At 33.6% G+C, this 19,553-nt stretch overlaps 1 protein-coding gene across 3 annotated transcripts in view; it reads left to right on the plus strand.

Moving 5' to 3' along the window:
* USP47 (ubiquitin specific peptidase 47) overlaps window positions 1-19,553 on the plus strand; it is a 120,103-nt gene that overhangs the window by 73,463 nt on the left and 27,087 nt on the right. For all 3 annotated transcript variants that reach the window (XM_058545988.1, XM_058545989.1, XM_058545990.1), the window contains 8 exons: window positions 9,688-9,783; window positions 9,860-10,012; window positions 12,383-12,550; window positions 14,409-14,540; window positions 14,978-15,054; window positions 15,646-15,701; window positions 18,127-18,239; window positions 18,931-19,035. In XM_058545988.1, coding sequence (XP_058401971.1) covers window positions 9,688-9,783; window positions 9,860-10,012; window positions 12,383-12,550; window positions 14,409-14,540; window positions 14,978-15,054; window positions 15,646-15,701; window positions 18,127-18,239; window positions 18,931-19,035 — 900 coding nt within the window. The remainder of the gene's footprint in view (window positions 1-9,687; window positions 9,784-9,859; window positions 10,013-12,382; window positions 12,551-14,408; window positions 14,541-14,977; window positions 15,055-15,645; window positions 15,702-18,126; window positions 18,240-18,930; window positions 19,036-19,553) is intronic.

Consider the following 19,553-nt stretch of genomic DNA (forward strand, 5'->3'; position numbering starts at 1 on the left):
ATATTCAAGTACTCCACAGGAAGGCAGGAGAAAGAAAAAAACTAAAGTAGTAGACTTAGTTACATGTAAATGGTCTAACTATACTAAAAGGCAAAGATTAGCATATTAGATTAAAAAAACATAACACAGGGGCCAGCCCCGTGGCCTAGTGGTTAAGTTTGGCATGCTCTGCTTTGGCGGCCTGAGTTCCCAGGCGCGGACCTACACTCTTGTTGGTGACTATGCTGTGGTGGCAACCCACATAGAAAATAGAGGAAGACTGGCACGGATGTTAACTCAGGGTGAATCTTTATTAAGCAAAATGTGGAAGATTGGCAACAGATGTTAGCTCAGGGTGAATCTCCCTCAGCAGATAAATAAATAAATAAATAACCCAAAAGTATGCTATCTACAAAAAACTCCCTTTAAATGTATTGGTATAGGCAAGGTGAAAGTAAAAGAATGGAAAATGATATCTCATGTAAACATTAATTAGGAAAAATGAGGAATGGCTATATTAATATCAGATAAAGTAGACTTTAGAGCACAGAAAATTACTAGAGACAGAGAGGGGCATCATATAATGATAAAAAGCTCAATCTGTCAAGAAGACAGCAATCCTAAATGTGTATGTACCACATAATAGAGCTGCAAAATATATGAAGCAAAAACTGTCTGAACTGAGAGGAGAAATTGACAAATCTACAGTTGTGGTTGGAGACTTCAAAGCCCCTCTCGCAATAATTGATAGGTAGACCCTCTAGACAGAAAATTAGCAAAGATATAAAACTCAACCAACAGGATTTAATAGACACTCATAAAATGTTCCACTCAACAATAGCAGAGTACACATTCCTGTCAAGTGCCCGTAGACTATATATACCAGGATAACCATACCCTGGCCTATAAAACAAACCTCAACCAACTTAAAAGAATTAAAATCAGAGAGTGTGTTTTTCAACCACAATGGAATCAAATTGAAAATCAGTAATAGAAAGATAACTGGAAATCACAAAACACTTGAAAAATAAACAACACACTTCTGAGTAATCCATGAGTCAAAGAGGAAGTCTCAAGGGAAATTTTAAAAAGTACTTTGAACTGAATGAGAATGAAAATATATCATAAATTTTGAGACATACCTAAAGCAATACTGAGAGGGAAACTAAGGGCGTTAAGTGCTGACCTTTAGTAAAATGCTTACATTAGCGAAAAAGAGGAAAAGTTTTGAATCAATTAACTTTCACCTAACCTGGAAAAAGAAGAGCAAAAGAAACCCAAAGCAAGTAGAAGGAAGGACATAATAAAGAAAAGAGTAGAAATCAGTGAAATTGAAAACAGAAAAACAATAGAGAAAATCAGTAAAACAGAGCTAATTCTTTGAAAAGAGCAATATAGCTGACAAACCTGTAGCAAGACTGGAAAAAAAAAAGGCAGAAATTTCCAGCATTAGGAATAAAATGAATACTACTACAGACCTTGCAGATATCAAAAGTATAATGAAACTACAGCAAACAACTCTGCACATATAAATTTAATAAATTAGATGAAATGAACCAATACCTTGAAAAGCACAAACTACAACTCATCCAGTATGAATTAGATAATTTGAATAGCCCTGTAACTGTTAAGGTATTAAATTCATAATTAAAAATCTCTCAAAAAGGAAATCTCCAAGTCAGGATGGTTTCACTGGAGACTTGTACTAAACATTTTACAACAATGAATACTAGTTCTACACAATCTGTTCCAAAAAATGGAAATGGAGGGAACCCTTCCCAATTTATTTTATGAAGCTAATCTTATCCTGATACTAAACCAAAGATAGTTAAAAGAAAAAACAACTATGAGCAAGCCAATATGCTTAATGCATACAGATGGGAAAATCCTTACCAAAATATTAGCAGATAGAATTAAGCAATGTATAAAAAGAATTATATATCATGACCATGACTAAGTAGAGTTTATTCCAGGGATTCAAGGCTGGTCAATATTAAAAAAAATGAGTGTAATCTATCATATTAACAGGCAAAAGAAGAAAATTTACATGATCGTGTCAGTTGACTCAGAAAAAGCACTTGAAAAAATTCAATATCCACTCATGATAAAAACTCTTAGAAAACTGGGAATAGAGGGTAATTTTCTCAAGATAAAGAATGTATTCAAGAAACCTATGACTAACATCGTACTTCATGGTGAAAGCCTGAATGATTTCTCCCTAGAATGTCAGGGTTAACTAGGCAAGGATGTCTATTCTCACCGCTCTTATTCAGTATAGTACTGGAAGTCCCAGCCAACACAATAAGGCCAGAAATGGTTAATAAAAGGCATACCAATTAAAGGAAGAAATAAAATTGTCTGCCCCTTCTTTTAGATAACATGATTTTTTAACGGAGAAAGTCCCATGGTATCTACCCAAAAAACCCCTAGAACTAAGTGAATTTAGCAAGGTAGCAGGATATACGATAAACCTACAAAAATCAATTGTAATTCAAAATACTAGTGTGGAAAGTGAAATTAAAAATACACTACCATTTACAGTGGTGAAAAAAACCCAAAACCTTAGATGTGAACCCAGTAAAATGTGTACTGGACCTATGTGCTGGAAACTACAAACTCTGAAAAGAATATTTAAATAAATGAGGAGACGTACTGTGCTTATTGATTGGAAGATTCAACATAGTAAAGATGTTCTTTCCAAAATTATATAGTTTTAATGCAATTCCTTTTAAAATCTGGCAAGGTTTTTTGATGATATATACACAAGCTCATTCTAAAATTTATTGTAGAAGGCAAAGGAACTAAAAGAGCTAGAATAGCTAAAAGAATTTTGGAAAAAGAAGAATAAAGTGGGAGACATCAGTCTACCTGGTTTCAAGACTCATTATATAGCTACAGTGGTGTTGGTGGAGGGAATAGACATATAGATCAATGGAACAGAGTAGAAAACCCAGAAATAGGTCCACACAAATATGCCCAACTTTTTTGAGAAGGCACAAGAACAATTTAATGGAGGAATGATGATATTTTCAACAAATAGTGTTGTGACAATTAGGCATCTATATGCACAAAATAAACCTCTACTTAACCCTCCTATCTTGTACAAAAATTAACTTAAAATGGATCATAGACTTAAACGTAAAATGTAAAGTTATTAAGTTGTAGAAAAAAACATTTAAAAAAATTCTTCCAGATCTAGCATTAAGCAATGAGTTTTTAGATTTGATACCAAAAGTACAATCCACAAAGGGAAAAATTGACAAGTTGGATCTCATCAAAATTTAAAAACATTTGCTCTTTGAAAGCCCATGTGAAGAGGATAAAAAGAGAAGCTACAGACTAGGAGAACATACTTGCAAACCGCGTATCTGACAAAGGACTAATCTAGAATATATGAAGAAGTCTCAAAACACGATAGTAAAAAAAAAATCTATTTAGACAATTAGCAAAAGACATAATATTTTATCAAAGAGGACATACAGATGTCAAATAAATACGGGATAAGATGTTCAGCATCACTAGGGAAATGCAAGTTCAAAGCACAATGAACATATCACTCTCTACCTACAGAATGGCTAAAATAAAAAATAGCGGCCCAAAAAGCTGGCGACAATGCAGAGAAACTGGATCACTCATACATTCTTGGTGGAAATGTGAAATGTAACAGGCAGCTTCTTGTAAAACTAAACATGCAGTTACCATAAGCTCCAGCAGTTGTACTCTTGGTTATTTATCCCAGAGAAATGAAAACTTATGTTCACACAGAAACCTGTACACAAATGTTCATAGCATCATCTTTATTTTTAATATCCCCAAACTGGAATCAGCCCAGATGTCCTTCAGCAAGTGAATGGTTTAACAAATTGTGGCACATACAAACCATAGACTAAAACTCAGCAATAAAAAGCAACAAACTGTTGATACACATAAAAACTTGAATGAATCTCCAGGGAATTGTGCTGAGTGAAAAAAGCCTATCCCAAAACAATATTTTTGATATGAAAAAATTTTAGAACTGGGGACACATTAATCATTGCCAGAGCTTATAGATTTTGTGGGGCCAGGGGAAGGATGGGTAGGTGGTTACTAAAAAAGAGCGACAGGAGGGATCCTTGTAGTGTAGGAACGGCTCAGTCTCTTGACTGTGGTGGTGGATACATGAACCTATACAGGTGATCAAACTGTATAGAACCTAATACACAGACAAATGAGTACACTAAAACTGGCAAAATCTGAATAAGATAGGTGGATTGTGTGAATGTCAGTATCTTGGTTGTGATATACTATAGTTTTGCAAAATGTTACCATTGGAGGACACTGGGCAAAGTGTACAAGAGTTTTCTCTGTATTATTTCTTATGAGTGAATCTACAACTATCTCAAAAATTGCAATTAAAAAAAGTGGATGGCTTAAGTAAAAGTATCTAGTTCTCTTCCTAGTTAAAACAAAAACACAACTTAAAGTATATGTGGGAAAAATAATTGAATATGTCTGTTGATGTGTGTCAATAGCACAGAATCGCTAAGTACATCAAAATCCGTTAGGAAATAGTTATCAGTGGTTCTTCTGATTTATCTTTTTTTGTTCAATTTGAAAAATAAAGTATCATATTTTAACACTCATTTCTCCATTCAAAATAAAATAGACATTGAATGATGGAGAAAGAATTTTATATATAGGTTAATAGTTTAAAAAATGAGAGGATTTATAGGCAATATCATTCCTTAGTTATTTCTTTTGATTGCACGGTGCCTAGATTTTCTGCATTAACTATAAAATTGTGATAGCCAGTGTTTTTTATTTGGAGAACTAAGGATGTAAAAATTCTCTATGTTCTATTCTGAACTGTAAAAATGACAGAATCTTTAAAAAATGGGCAAAATTACATTTTGTATAATAAATGAAGAGGAGTAAGCTCTAGAAAATAAAACTATTATCTTCACTCTGGAATGATGAAAAACAATCATAGTCAACCCAAAGCTAGTTTTGAAGCAAGACACATAAATTTAACGTATTCAAGAGGACAGCTCATGGTAAGCAGTGCAGTTTTTTTGTGTGTATTATTAATGTACAGTGTTTATAATAGTTTGTTCTATTTTTATGATTCATAACTTATTTTTTAATATCTAAAATATTGTTCGGCATGATTTTTAGTTGTCTTGTAATCACATTGTCAAGATAGAAATATATAACCACTTTACCCCATTATTTACATAATTTATTTGTTGAATGGATGGATGAATTGACACTAATTTTTATAACTCACTAATCTTAATTATATTTATCCTGGTGACATCTTGTTAAAAGCTAGAGTAATGAAGCTATAGAAAATTATTAATATAGCTTTAACTAGTTTCTCAATCTGAAGGATAATGGTGCCTACCTGAATCTACGTATCTCCACACATCCTCCCAAAAAACCATAGAAGGTATGGGTTAATTGGGTTTCATTTGTGTTCCTTCTGCATTACTAGGAGACAGAATATCATGAACTTCAAATCACCTGTAAGTAGCAAAATCATCACCAGGTTCCAGCAGCGGTTCCACTGCTGCTGCAAGTCTGTATATGTGGAGAGGATGAAGTGGGAAGCTTTAGAGACTCTGTGAAACAGAAGAGAGGGGATTGAAGGACTTATGCAAAACGGAGGCAAAATCACCCTCAAAAAGAGAAAGTACAACAGTACATGCCAAAATAGTGAACATAGACTGGGACTTGGTAGTTTATAGTACCAGCTACAAGAAAGGGGTTTTAGAGTAAGCAGAATTAGAAGTGGCATCCTTGGAAGAATTTTGCTTTGGGAGAAGGAGGATATAAACAGAGAAGGAATGATGCCTCTGAGTCATAGCAGTGAAGAGAAAACAAGAAGAGAGAGAAAAATTAAGGGTCCTGCAAAATGAAAGAAGACCCCAACCTCTCCCCCCCCATTACCCATTCAAGAGACTGCACTTCACTAAGTTGACAAAAGAAGGTACACTCAAACTAAAGAATGCTATCCACAAAATGACTAGGGGGAAAAAATCAAACTTAGCACCACTGTTAGAAGAAAACAGAAAATATGTATTAAAGTATTTCAGCTTATGAAAATCCAGCCCCTCCCCCAACAAAACCCTCGGGAAAATAACCACAAAGTAGAATACTGTAACACAGTACTCTAGACTAAATTAAGTATTCTCAAACAAGCAAAACAAAACCTGGTATCCAAAAGTTTAAGGAGAGAAATGGATTAAAAAAAGAAGAAGAAGAAGAAGAAATACAATGCGAGTTGATCAAACTCAGTAAAGAAATTGAAGAAAAAGACAAAACTATGTTAGAAATGAAGAGTAAATTATAAAGTTCTCAAGAGAATAGAATGGAATGAAAATCTAAAGAGGGACATCAAATGAAAATGAGATAAAGAGGTTAAAACGATCTCAGAGAAAATGATTGAAAGGGAAGACCAGCAAAGGAGGTCCAACATAATTAGAGTCTGTGAAGAATAAAAGCACAGTGGAACAAAATTTATAATCCAGGAAAACTTTCTAGGAATAAGGGAAATTTAAAACTGCCTTTTGAAGGACTCACCATGTGCCTGGACAAACTAACCTGGAATGATCATCTCTGAGACATATTTTAGTAAACTGTTCAACTTGAAGGATAAATTGGACTGGCATCATATTTCTGATGAGCAACATGCAAATCATGGAAACAGCATAACAATTTCAAGAAACTCAAGGGAAGAAAGTACAGGCCAAGGATTTGATATCCAGCCAAGTTTCCCTTCAATTATGATGGCAATAGAAAACCAATTTTGAACATTGAAGAACTCATTGAATATTGTAACCATGAGCCCTGCCTGAGGAGTTTGTTAGAGGATGAGCTCCATCCAACCAAGAGATCACTGGGGAAGCTGCAGCTGAAGGACTATGAGCATTTGATTTATTGAATTGTAAAGTTAAGGGGTAAATAAAACAAGGGTGGGGTCGTGAGTAGAAGAATAGTGTGAAATGTTGCACGTTTGACAAAGTACAAAGAATACCATTCTTTAAAAAGGAGGAGAAGGAGGAGAGAAAGGGAAAGTAGAATAAGATCATAGACTGTTGAATAGGTAGGAGACAAAGGATACTGTTTAAAACTGGCAGACTGGACACCAAAAGCTTAAGTAAGAAAAAAGGGGAGAAAAAGGATTAAGGGCACTAACAAGTATAAATGCACTAGAGCAAAATTACTGACCTTCCTAAATACCAAAAGAAAATGTAAAAAGTAGCAAAGAAAACACCATGTAGAGAAAGGAACACAGTAAATATTACTTAATACATGCAGTAATTATAGCATACAGTAGTGACTGAGAGGAAACAAAACATATCAGTCATATCAAATATAAACAGGCTTAAATTGCCTATTAAAAGAAAAAGATTTTCAAGTTGCCTCCTAAAGCAAACATCACATTAAAATTTGGTATAAGTGAGAATCCATTAGTGGATACTGAACTAGGGCGGAAAGTTTAAGGCTCAGGATTTTTGCCTGGTCTCCGAGGGTCTTTTTTGCAGATTGCTTATTAGTTGCAAGGGGAAAAAATAACTATATAGCAGAGAAACAGGATAACACCTTGCCCAGGTGATTAAAGTTAATATCACCAATAAGGAGTTAGGAACACCATGGCCTGCAGCTGTGATACCCTTAGAAGGACATACCATTACTTAGGTACTAGTCTAGTAAGGAATGTATAACCTGAACCTAATCATGAGGAACATAACTGGCCCCTACAAAAAAATATTAATGTCATGAAAGAAAGGAAGGCTTTTCCTTTGTTCTAGACAAAAGAAACCTGAAGAGACAGACAGCCAAATGCAATCTGTGATCCTGGATTTGATTCTGTACTGGACGGGGAGAAATACTATAAAGCACGTTATTAGGATAATTGACAGAATTGAAATATGGACTGACAAAAAGCACTTTATCAATATTAATTTTTTCTGAGTTTGATAACTCTGTTTATGTAAGAATATCCTTATTCTCAAAAAGTCACATTGAAGTATTAAGAGGAAAAGCATGATGTGTGAACTACTCTCAAATGGTTCAGAAAAATACATCATAATGTGTATGTGGGTAGGAGAATGATAAAGCACGGGTAGCAGAAGGTTAGAACTTGGTGAGTCTAAGTAAAGAGTTTATGGGAATTTTCTGTTCTTTAAACTTTTCTCTGAGTTTTAAATTAAACAACAACAAAAAAGATAGCTCTAGCTGTGAACCCTAAGCCAGAGACTAATACACACACACCTTAGTTTAGTAAAGTAGAATTTGAGTTACAGAATTTTTCACTCTCCCTCCTCTCCCCATCCTTTTTTTTTTTTTTAGATATTAAATGTTTTACCAGTTCAAATTACCTCTGTTGGAAAGCTTGATGAATTTGATATCTGTTGGTCTGTGTTAAGCTGTAGATGTGATTTATCTAAAAGGTTTTTTTTTTTCTGCCATGTTTTTACAGAATTTGCCTTTTTCATGCTTAAAATATGCTTCAGAGAAAAAAATCATTTTCTAAATGTGTCCTTTCCTGTGACCTCCAGTAAAATGCTTGGTCATGTGGAAAACACCCCAGCTAATTGATCCCCGCAACGCTTGGTGCTTCCTTGTGTTCTGAGAACAAAATAGAAGATAGATGAAGTTAGAAGCATTTTGAATATCTTTTCATATTTTTGATCCTACTCCAGAATGAGTTATATCAAACAATATGTAGATGGTAGTTTAATAAGCTTTACCAGCTATTTTATAATTAGGTCCATTTTGCCAGATTAAACTCCTTTATTTATCTTTTGAGGAACAACTTGTTCTGTACCAAAAGAAAAATACTTGAAGATATTTTGTCTGTCTTCGTGATTCCCTTTCTTTTCCTTTTTGTCAGTGGTTCTGCCTAGACCATGTGTGAAGAAAAGAGATGACATCAAACAAAATTTGAGATTATGCAGTCTTATCTTACATGTTGTGTTAACTAAAATTTGGTTTTTTGATTGTGAAAAATCAGTAATTAAAAATTAAAGATTAATTTTATGCCCACTGATTCTTCAACAGTAATTATACTAAGTTTCTTGCTTCTGTCTTAAGGCTGTATGGAGAAAAAAGAACCACATGGTTCCTTCCACTAGGTGAACAGTCCAGGAGCTCTCACTGTACATTTTCAGATGGCGCAGTATCTGATACACAGTGAGAGGATTGCAGTGTTTTCCAGTCTTTATAACTAGTTTAGTGGTGGATTACTCACTGACCTTAGATATAGTGATTAAGGATGTTTATTAGACTTTTTAATGTATGTATAGTGTGAATTCTTCAGAGTTCTGTGTTATTTATTGTACAGTTGTCTCCTTTTACAAGAAGATTGAAGTGATACATGTAACTGCTTTTCTAAGAAGTATGGAATTACTTTTTTAATCTAAAGACTGAGGATTTTTACTAGATTATTTAGCCAGACACCACAATGTAAAGTCAAAAAAATTAGGTAGAAATGACTATGATGTGCAACACTGGGAAAGGCACACCTCATGCAACAGGAAATAAATTATGTTTTGCTTAGTTTTTATAATGACAATTTTTTTCCTTTTTGCATTTTGAGTTCTAATTTTCTAACCATTCTACTTATAAGTATTTGATAACTGCAGTGTTTTTATATTCAGGGCTTTGTCGTTAATATTATAATATTTGTAAGTAATTATAAAACAATTATTTTTTTCTAACCAGGAAGAAGCGTTGCATGCATTTATTCAGCCTGAGATCCTGGATGGCCCAAATCAATATTTTTGCGAACGTTGTAAGAAGAAGTGTGATGCACGAAAGGTAGATGCCATGTAGAAATTAATACTTAATTATCTGAGATAATATTCAATATTCAATAGGTCCCTTTGTTTTTCAGGGTCTTCGGTTTTTGCATTTCCCTTATCTGCTGACCTTACAATTGAAAAGGTTTGATTTTGATTATACAACCATGCACAGGATTAAATTGAATGATCGGATGACATTTCCTGAGGAGCTAGATATGAGTACATTTATTGATGTTGAAGATGAGGTAAATATTTATTATATTTTCTTGTTATAAGATATTTTTCATTAATCCATTTTGGTCCATCATGTGTTTAAAAGAGCTATTTGGAGTAACTTAACACTGATGTTGTTTGGTTAGACTGTCTTCTTGATGGAAGCTTTTCCTTTCTTTCCTTATTTCGTATGACAAGTTCTATAGAAAGACCCAGCTTTCTATAAGCTTTTCCTGTCCACTATAAATTATATTTCAAATATTCTTGCTTGATTGGAGTAACTTATGATATTCTTTGAAAAGACAAAAAGGATCTCAAACTCTGAAATTATTTCCTTAATTTGAGTGATAATAGTATGTTTCATAAGTTTACCAGTTATTGAAACGAATCAGTCTAGACATGGGGTGCACCTGTGTTTCTGATACATAATAAACACATAGGAAATATATGTGAGTGAATGAATGAACAAGCAAACTGGGTAGTATGGCCTTATTTCTTGTATTTGTCTTAGTGTCTTTTTCAAGGATTAAGGATTCTGAGTTATTCTCACTTAAGGTGTGCTAGCTCTTAAACTGGCTAGATTAGAAAGCTAGGAAATTAAAAGTATTTTGTCCGTTTCCCTTTTTAATGAATCTTTTTTTTTTATTGTGGTAATATTGGTTTATAATGTATAAATTTTGAGTGTATACCATTATATTTCGATTTCTGTGTCTTTTTTTTTTTTTTAATTAAAACTAAATAGTTTGAGAATACAACTTTGAAGGACACAGGTAATTTCTTTCACTCATTGACCTCCCCAAATTCTCTGGTTCCTCTATCCTTATTCAGTAGAAGATTCGTACTGTCCCACTGTATTCTTTTGGAAACTCTTCTGATTTCATTATGGGGAATATTTACAGTCACTTAACATAGTTATTACAGAGTGATAAATCTTTATTATTCTCAAAACTACCATGAAGCATTTTTTCTGAATGGAACTGATTATTATAGTTATAAAAATGCCTTTTCCCAGAAGCTCAAAAATAACTTTAAACATTCATCAGGTTTTATTTAAATACTAAGAGGCAATGTGAGCAAGCTTTCTGAGCCTCACTTTGCTTGTCTGTAATGTAAGAGTAATAATTGCTTTTTATAGCTTCTATAGAACAGAGTGCCTTAAATAAAGTAGATGTTTATTGAATGGTACCTATGACCAGGTAACATTTTGAAAGGTTTAATTTAAAATAATATGTCAAATGCTGTGTGTAAACTAAAAAATCTACCCCAAAGGATACCAACATTTCAAAGACATAATCTTTATAGTATTCCTCCTCAAACAGAGATGAATATTAGATTGTTCTTCTGTATATTACTAATGTATTTCTTGAAAAAGGAAATCTTTTCCAAGGGAAGAAAACCTAGATATAAAGTTTGACAGAAAATTTTAGAAAGTTCTAGGTCCATTTCTTGGGAAAAGAGAAGAGAAGATGTTCTGATTTAGTTAAAAGAGTTTCAGGAATGATCTCTTTGGACTTAGTGTAGAGTTCTAAAGTTGGTTTTCATCTCCATTTTTCCTTGAACCAAACTTTCTTGAGGGATGAAGTCTGCCTGTTAGATGCAGTCCCTACAACAAAGTTCTTGGCAAAAAGTTGGTGTTTATTACATATTGCTTGGTTAATTCAAGAATTTCTATGCAATGCCGTATGCGCATCAAGAGTCCACATCTTAGAGAAAAATTCTCAAGCTATTTAAATAAAAACATTTTTAGGTATGTATATAAAATATTAAAAGAAAAGGAGGGAAAGAGTTGTTTGGGGATTTCTAAGAAGTAGATTTCTTCAAATTAAATTTGCATGAAAGAAATTTAAAAATCATAAAAGCACAGAAGAGTATGAATGCTGTTATTACATTTCCACCTCTTATACACTAGAGTATAAAATTCTTGAAGATGAATACAATGTCTTGTTTTTCTTTCTAATTGTAATACGTAGCACAGTGATAAGCTGAATTGAACTTTTTGTTCATGAAAAAAGATGATATTCTTTTGGGATTTGAGAACAAAAGAAGCTCATTTTGGAGCTTGGGTTCTCTGCTTTTATGGATTTTGGTGAAAGAAATGGTAATTCTCTGTTGTTACGTTGTAACTATAAACAGAAATGGGGTTTAGTAGAATTCTGAATCACTAATTTGATGTATTAGAATTTTAAGGACATTAATAGAAATGCTTTTAAAAATACACTTTTTTTGTTTAATTTTATTTAAGGTCTCATTTTTTAAGAGAAAATAAATTTACTTAGGTATTTTTATTAACAATTGTATTTTAAATTATGTGAAAAAGTTAGTAGCATAGATAGGAAGTTTTACTGAGTATATATTTTCCCTTTATTTAGCTTATAATTGTAAGATAATTATGTTTTGTTAAGAAATCTCCCCAGACTGAAAGTTGCACGGACAGTGGAGCAGAAAATGAAGGCAGTTGTCACAGTGATCAAATGAGCAATGACTTCTCCAATGACGATGGTGTCGATGAAGGGATCTGTCTTGAAAACAACAGTGGAACTGAAAAGATTTCAAAACCTGGACTTGAAAAGGTATCTTTTATAGGTGGTTGTTTGTTGAAAGAGAGAATCAGATAATCTCTGAACTGCTATATAATTCTCCAGCTGTTGTAACTGATAAAATTCTCTTTAAAAGAAGTTTAATTTTTGAAAGTTAAGACTTTTTTTAAGGTATTGTTTTTTATGCATATATGTGATCATTATTAAACTTTAGGAAAAAATACTTAGAAGTGGGAGCATTAATTTCTGGGAGGCTGAACTTTAACAACGTTAGCAAGCTGGGTGGTGGTGTGGAAAGGGTGCCTAGTAGTCAAGAAACTACTTCTGCCTTTGAAGTTGCAGCAAGCCTCTAAATCTTATTCATATGAGTTTTCTCATACAGCAAAATGAAAGCATTAGACTAAATCTGTTGGTTTAAAAAGTTCTGGTTATAGAACCCTTTATGAAACAGTAAATAATAGAACTGATCTTTTTGAGGTGGGGGAAAGCCAAAGCCCTCAGTCTCCCTCCCCCATGACAGCCCTTAAGGCACTTCAAAAAAAGGTATCCTTCTGTGGATTATAATTTGAAGACTACAAGACTGAATAATCTCTAGGGTAGAATCTTTTTTGTCACTGCATCAATGATTTTTAAGATCTTATCAAACCATTTCTTTCACATTGGTATAATCTGCTTTATTGAGGGGAGAATTACAGATCAAATGTCTTGAGCATGGTGTGAATAACATCACTAGCATGAAGACTGATCACTAGCTCAAGTCTTACAGAGTCATGTTAAATACAGAGTTTTTTAGGAAATATTAAAGAATGCAGTTTCACTTACATAAATCTATTTTTGGATCAAGACCATTATTCTCACCTCCATCATCACTACACTTTACTCTTTAAAATTTTCTGTTTCTTTCAGGGCAGATAGGTGAGTGTGAATTGCTATGTAATGAATAATGTAGTGGATACATTATAACTTAGTATAAAGAACGTTGCATTCAAGCAAGGGTCAGCAAACTGTGGCTCAAGAGCCAAATCCAACCCCCTGCTTGTTTTTCATCATAGACAATTATGTCCGTCAGTTTTGGTTTTTTTCCTTGTCTTATTGCACTAGGGAGGACTTCCCATACAATGTTGAATAGGAGTGGTAAGAGAGGACGTTGTTGCCTTGTTTCCAGTCTCAGGAGGAAAGTGTTCAGTCTCTCACCGTTAAGTATGATGTTGGCTCTAGGTTTTTTTAGATGTTCTTTATCAAGTTGAGGAGGTTCCCCTCTTCCTAGTCTGTTGAGAGTTTTTATCATGAATGGGTATTGGATTTTGTCAAATGCTTTTTCTGAGTCAATTGGTATAATCATGTAATGTTTTAGCCTGGATTACATGGTTTGATTTTCTCATATTGAACCAGCTTTGCATACCTGAGAGATGTCAAATCGGTAGATCGCTATATCACAGATATTACGTATATACATTAGAAGATGTTCTAAATCATTATATCCTTCAGCTCTTTTGTAAAGGAAATAGAATCTTATTTGAATAAAAAACAATGTTATTTGGGATTTCTTGATCTTGTGCATATCAGAACAGTCTTGTATTTAGCACTTGCTTCTAAAATTTCAGACTTTTATTTTCTTTTTATATGAATGAATAAATTTATATTTCAGATATACATAGTTCCAGAGGTTATAGCATAATTAAAATGTGAAGGAATACACTGAATGAAACTTGTGGTGTATAATATGTGGTGACTTGCCATTTTAGTTATCTTAGAGGAAAGTTGACCTTCAATAAATATACAGGACAACTAACACGCCACTTCGCGATGTATTAGTAGAGAATAGGAAATATAAAAATAAGAGTTTTGTGTTTTTCCTCTTCTCTGAGTGACTTTTATTTTTTCCCCTTAGAATTCCTTGATCTATGAGCTCTTCTCCGTTATGGTTCATTCAGGGAGTGCTGCTGGTGGTCACTATTATGCTTGTATAAAGTCATTCAGTGATGAACAGTGGTACAGCTTCAATGATCAACATGTCAGCAGGGTAAGGGGGCGTTTTTCAAGATTATTATTGTGAAAGACAGGAGTTAGGGATGTTTCTAATCGACAGCAGGATTTATTAAAAATGGGAAATTGTCCAGTGTAGCATTTTAAGACACATACCAAATCAGTCTTTTGTTTTTGCTTTCATTAAGTTTCCTGCTTGTTTATTGTTATTTCTTTGTTTTGTTTCGGGCTTCTCTTGTTTCCAAGAGATAGACTCCCAGTTTTCTTCTTGCCCTGAGCCTTCATGCGGGCTGCCTAATTTTAGGAGCGCTGGAACTGATTGGCTGGTAGCAGCCACTGATTATGATTAAATTTTGTGAATTGGTGTCTGCGTGGTCCATTTACCTCTGAGGTTAAAAATTGGGTTATACGTTGACATAAAGGTAACAGTGTTACAGATTTTACAAAAAAGTAAATAATGGAACAACTTTTTAGATAACACAAGAGGACATTAAGAAAACGCATGGTGGATCTTCAGGAAGCAGAGGATATTACTCCAGTGCTTTTGCAAGGTAAATAACTTGATAATTTTTAGTGTTTATATTTTAGTGTTTATAAATTAGAATTATTTATAGCTTCTCAATAGTTTTTACCATTACAAAGATTTAACCCAGGGATCGGCCAACTGTAACTCACGGGCCAACCTGCCCTCAGTTTTTGGAAATAAAGTTTTATTGGAACACCACCATACTCATTTGGTTAAATATTGTATGTTGATCTTTTCCCACTACAACCGAAGTTAAATAATTACAGCCCAGACCATTTGGCCCGCAAAGCTTAAGACTTTTACTATCTGGCCCTTTCCAGAGGTTTGCTGACTCCTGACTTAACTGTAGTAATCATTCTAGGACACAGATATTTTGAAGACTTTACTAGGTTACCAAGAGGAGATATGGAATCTTCTCATAAATGTGTCAGTAAAAGCAAAGTAGATTCTCCTTTTCTTTCTAGAATGTTTTAAATTTGAACCTGTCCAAGAATTGCATGATTTTCTAATTGTTTGAAATAATAAAAAACTATTTTAAATAAATATTTGATGCTAGGAAATGGAATCTTTACAATCTACTTTTTGTCCCCATTAATCTTTTTTATATTTCTACTAGCTCCACAAATGCATATATGCTGATATATAGACTGAAGGATCCAGCAAGAAATGCAAGTATGTTAACATAGTTAATTTGATTTTAATCTGTTATAAACTGATTTTTTTTGCAAGTTTACAAACTCAGATAACCACTTTTAAATGATAGGACAATTAAGTTTTTTTATGCCTAGAATAATTAATTATAAAAACTGTTATGAGATAATACCAACTGGTAAAAACACTTGGAAAAAGGTTGATTTTTTTTTTTCTTGGTGAGGAAGATTAGCCCTGAGCTAACATCTGTTGCCAATCCTCCTCTTTTTGCTGAGGAAGATTGGCCCTGGGCTAACATCTGTGCCCATCTTCCTCTACTTTATATGTGGGATGCCTGCCCCAGCGTGGCTTGATAAGCAGTGCATAGGTCCACACCCGGTATCTGAACCTGCAAACCCTGGGCCGCCGAAGCGGAACGTGTGAACTCAACCACTATGCCACTGGGCCAGCCCCCCTGAACTATTTTTTAATACACTAGGACACAAAACTTACTCTACATTAAATAAATTGGATATTTATTTGCAGTAAAATTGTATCATATGCAGTTTGGTTCAGTGATGATAACCCCCCCCAGACCTGTGTAGCAGTTGTAACTCACCAGCTGCATGTCCCAGAGCAAGTTAACTTTTCTAAGTCTTTCCACATCTGTAAAATGAGAATAATTATAGTATTTTACAGGGTTTTTATAAAAAGTTAAATGAAATAACATATATTTTAAGCATTTGGCATTATGCTAGTACATAGTAAAATCTCAAATTTAGCTATTATGGCTTTTTTATATTACAAGCTTTTTGGGTATTTTAGTATCTGAATGCTTTGAATGGGGATCCTAGGTGAAATAAACTTCCACCTTACTACTCTAGAAACATTCTTAAGAACTAGAGTTAAATATCTTTGCTTATTTGCTTAAAAAGCAAGTAAAGTTTTATGAGTCTAGTACACATCCTTTATTATATTTTAATTTGATTAAGAATCCCCAAAACAATCCTGTATAGAAAGCATGTGGCTTTGTCATTTTTTTCTTTTGTAGTTATTACTTTAAAAAATTGCAGTGCCTGTTTTTTCTTGCTAACTCTGACTGACTGAAGCAGTATTGCAAATAGGTAGGGGCGTGTGCATGTATATACAGATACATACACAGGTGGTGTGTTTGCACATATTCTTTTCATAATTAAAATAATGTAATCACTGTCTTTGATTTCAACGTATTTCCTTTGTTTAGAAACTACCATACTATGAGTAAATCTATTTTAAGTAGTATAATGTTTTTGTTTACATTTTTGTTAACCCTCGTTAGATTGTGAATTCACTTAGTACAAGGCTTAGGACTTACTCATCTTTTCACCAGTGGTATAGTCCAGAGTCTGTCATATAGTGGCTGATCGATAATTTACTGTGGAATTAATGAAAATAAGTAGAAATTATAACAAGAAGTCATTTCAGAACAGAGATTTCAGAGTTGGAGTAATCATTCTTACTTTACAGATAAAGAAACTATACCCCAAAGAGTAACTTATCCAAGATCATAGCTGCCTGGAGGCTGAGCCAGGATTGTAGTTCTTGTGTTCTCTGTGGTACCCAGCGTTCCCGATATTTCCAGTAGTGCTGTAACTCAGCTTTCCTTTATCTGCTTTCCCCACTCTGGTTTTGGGATGAAGCACCAGAGGGCGCTGTAATGTATAGTATGGAATATTTTAAAAATCAGAGCTCATTTCTAAAAACAGTGGATTTTGACCTTCCACAGAGGCATGATTTTTTTTAATACAAATTGCTCTCCCTATTTAATGCCCAATAATCATTGGCTTTATTAAACAGTGTCATAATCTCATATTGTCACTTTTAATGCTTTGAGTTACATCTGAAGTTCTTTGATCAGAAGGCAGCTAAAAGACTGCTTTGAGAACAAAGGAAAAGTAATCGTATTAGTGAATAATAATAAACAAGTAAATAAATAGCATTTTTGGTAGTTGCAGCAGCAACAGCGTTTATTACATTTTATTATATCCCAGTTAATAACTCTCTGGGGTAGGTGCTATTAATAAACTGAAGAAACCAAGGTCTGGAGAAGTAAAATTGCCCAGGGTCACACAATTTGATGGTATAGCATGATTTGAAATCAGAAATGATTCTATTTCCAAATTTCAGAGAGGCTTTTTCATTCTAAAAATCTTAATCTACTTGCTAGAATTGTCCTGGAACCAAGAGCTGTTAAGGACAAATATATGGCTTTTTAAAATATGAGACTTAACCATGTGTCATTATCAACTGTCTCTTCACCCTTGTCTGGAAGAAGCTCATGTTCCAAGTTGAGAGGTTGATGTAATTGAAATGTATTTTGGTGATGGCTGTGGTAGAAGTATATACTGTGTGGACATAGTAGAACAACATTAAATAAAAGAAGCTCAATTTCAGTCACCCTGTCTTACCCTGTTCTTATCATTAACAGAATTTCTAGAAGTAGATGAATATCCAGAACATATTAAAAACTTGGTGCAGAGAGAGAGAGAATTGGAAGAACAAGAAAAGAGGCAACGAGAAATTGAGCGCAATACGTGCAAGGTTAGATTTTGTAATTTCACTTGTAATTAAAAAGTGCTGTTGACATTTGCTTAACTGCCATTCTCGTAACTAATTCATTGGGCTGATTCTGTAGACAGTTATGCTATCAGGATCATTAGGCAGTGTAATCAACTATATTACTGAGGTAAGATATGATTTTATTTTATGCATAAAAAAACACTAACGTGTATTGGTAATATTCACTGCTGGTGAGGTTACAATGAGATGAACATTGTCACATTCTGCTACAAGAAGAATAAGTTGGTAAACCTTTCTGCATAGAAATTGAGTAGAATTTATCAAGAGCCTTAAGCAATTTCATATTCTTTTATATAATTCTCTTAAAGAAATATTACCTAATGAGCTAATCACAAACGCTGTAAAAATTTTGACCACGAGGGCATTCATCACTGTATTTTCCAAACTAGCAAAAAATTGGGAACAACCTGAAGGCGTGTCAGTAGGAGAATGATTACATAAATTATGGTACATGCTCGTAAAGAAACATACAGTTGTTAAAACTAATGTTTTTGGATTTTTTAGTAACATGAGACGTAGTCACTATCAATTATTAAGTGAGATAAATAGACACGAGAGAAAATGATCCCTAGGAAAAAAAATGCTGTCTACAAAAGAAGTAAGCTTTGACTCATGACCTGCTGAGTTGATGATGATATTTTATAATTTCCAGATAAAATTATTCTGTTTGCATCCTGTGAAACAAGTAATGATGGAAAATAAATTGGAGGTTCATAAGGATAAGACATTAAAGGAAGCAGTAGAAATGGCTTATAAGGTATGTTTAATTGTCCTGTTGGCATTTAATTATTGATTGATTGAACAGTATTAACCTATTTTCCAAAATTTTTATTATAGTCAGTAGTAATATAAGCACTTGCAGTAACTTGGATAGCCCAGTTAAATCCTCTGTCTCTTAAAGAGCGTAGTTTATACCTCTTCTTTGGAACATACTCAGTTGATTTTAAGCAGTTTCTCACTCTGAAACCAGTTAAGCAGTCTAGAACTCAGAATTAGATTTAGAAACAAAAATATTTATTTATTCTTTATATTCAATTAGCAGATGTTTATTAGGTGCCTACCATATGATGCATTAGAGACACCAGGGTGAGCAAGACACGCTCACTGCCCTCATGGAGTTTATATCCATTGGGAAGAAAAACAGACCAAAAATATTTAAACATCACAATTTGCAAATATTTTATCATTTAGATGCTGTAAAGTAAATCAGTAGTATATTTGAGATTATTTATTCTGAGACTTTAACCATGAGAAGGAGATAGCTGTGCAAAACGT

Source organism: Diceros bicornis, chromosome 7 (genome assembly GCF_020826845.1).
Source record: "Diceros bicornis minor isolate mBicDic1 chromosome 7, mDicBic1.mat.cur, whole genome shotgun sequence".
In the NCBI taxonomy this organism is placed as follows: Eukaryota; Metazoa; Chordata; class Mammalia; order Perissodactyla; family Rhinocerotidae; genus Diceros; species Diceros bicornis.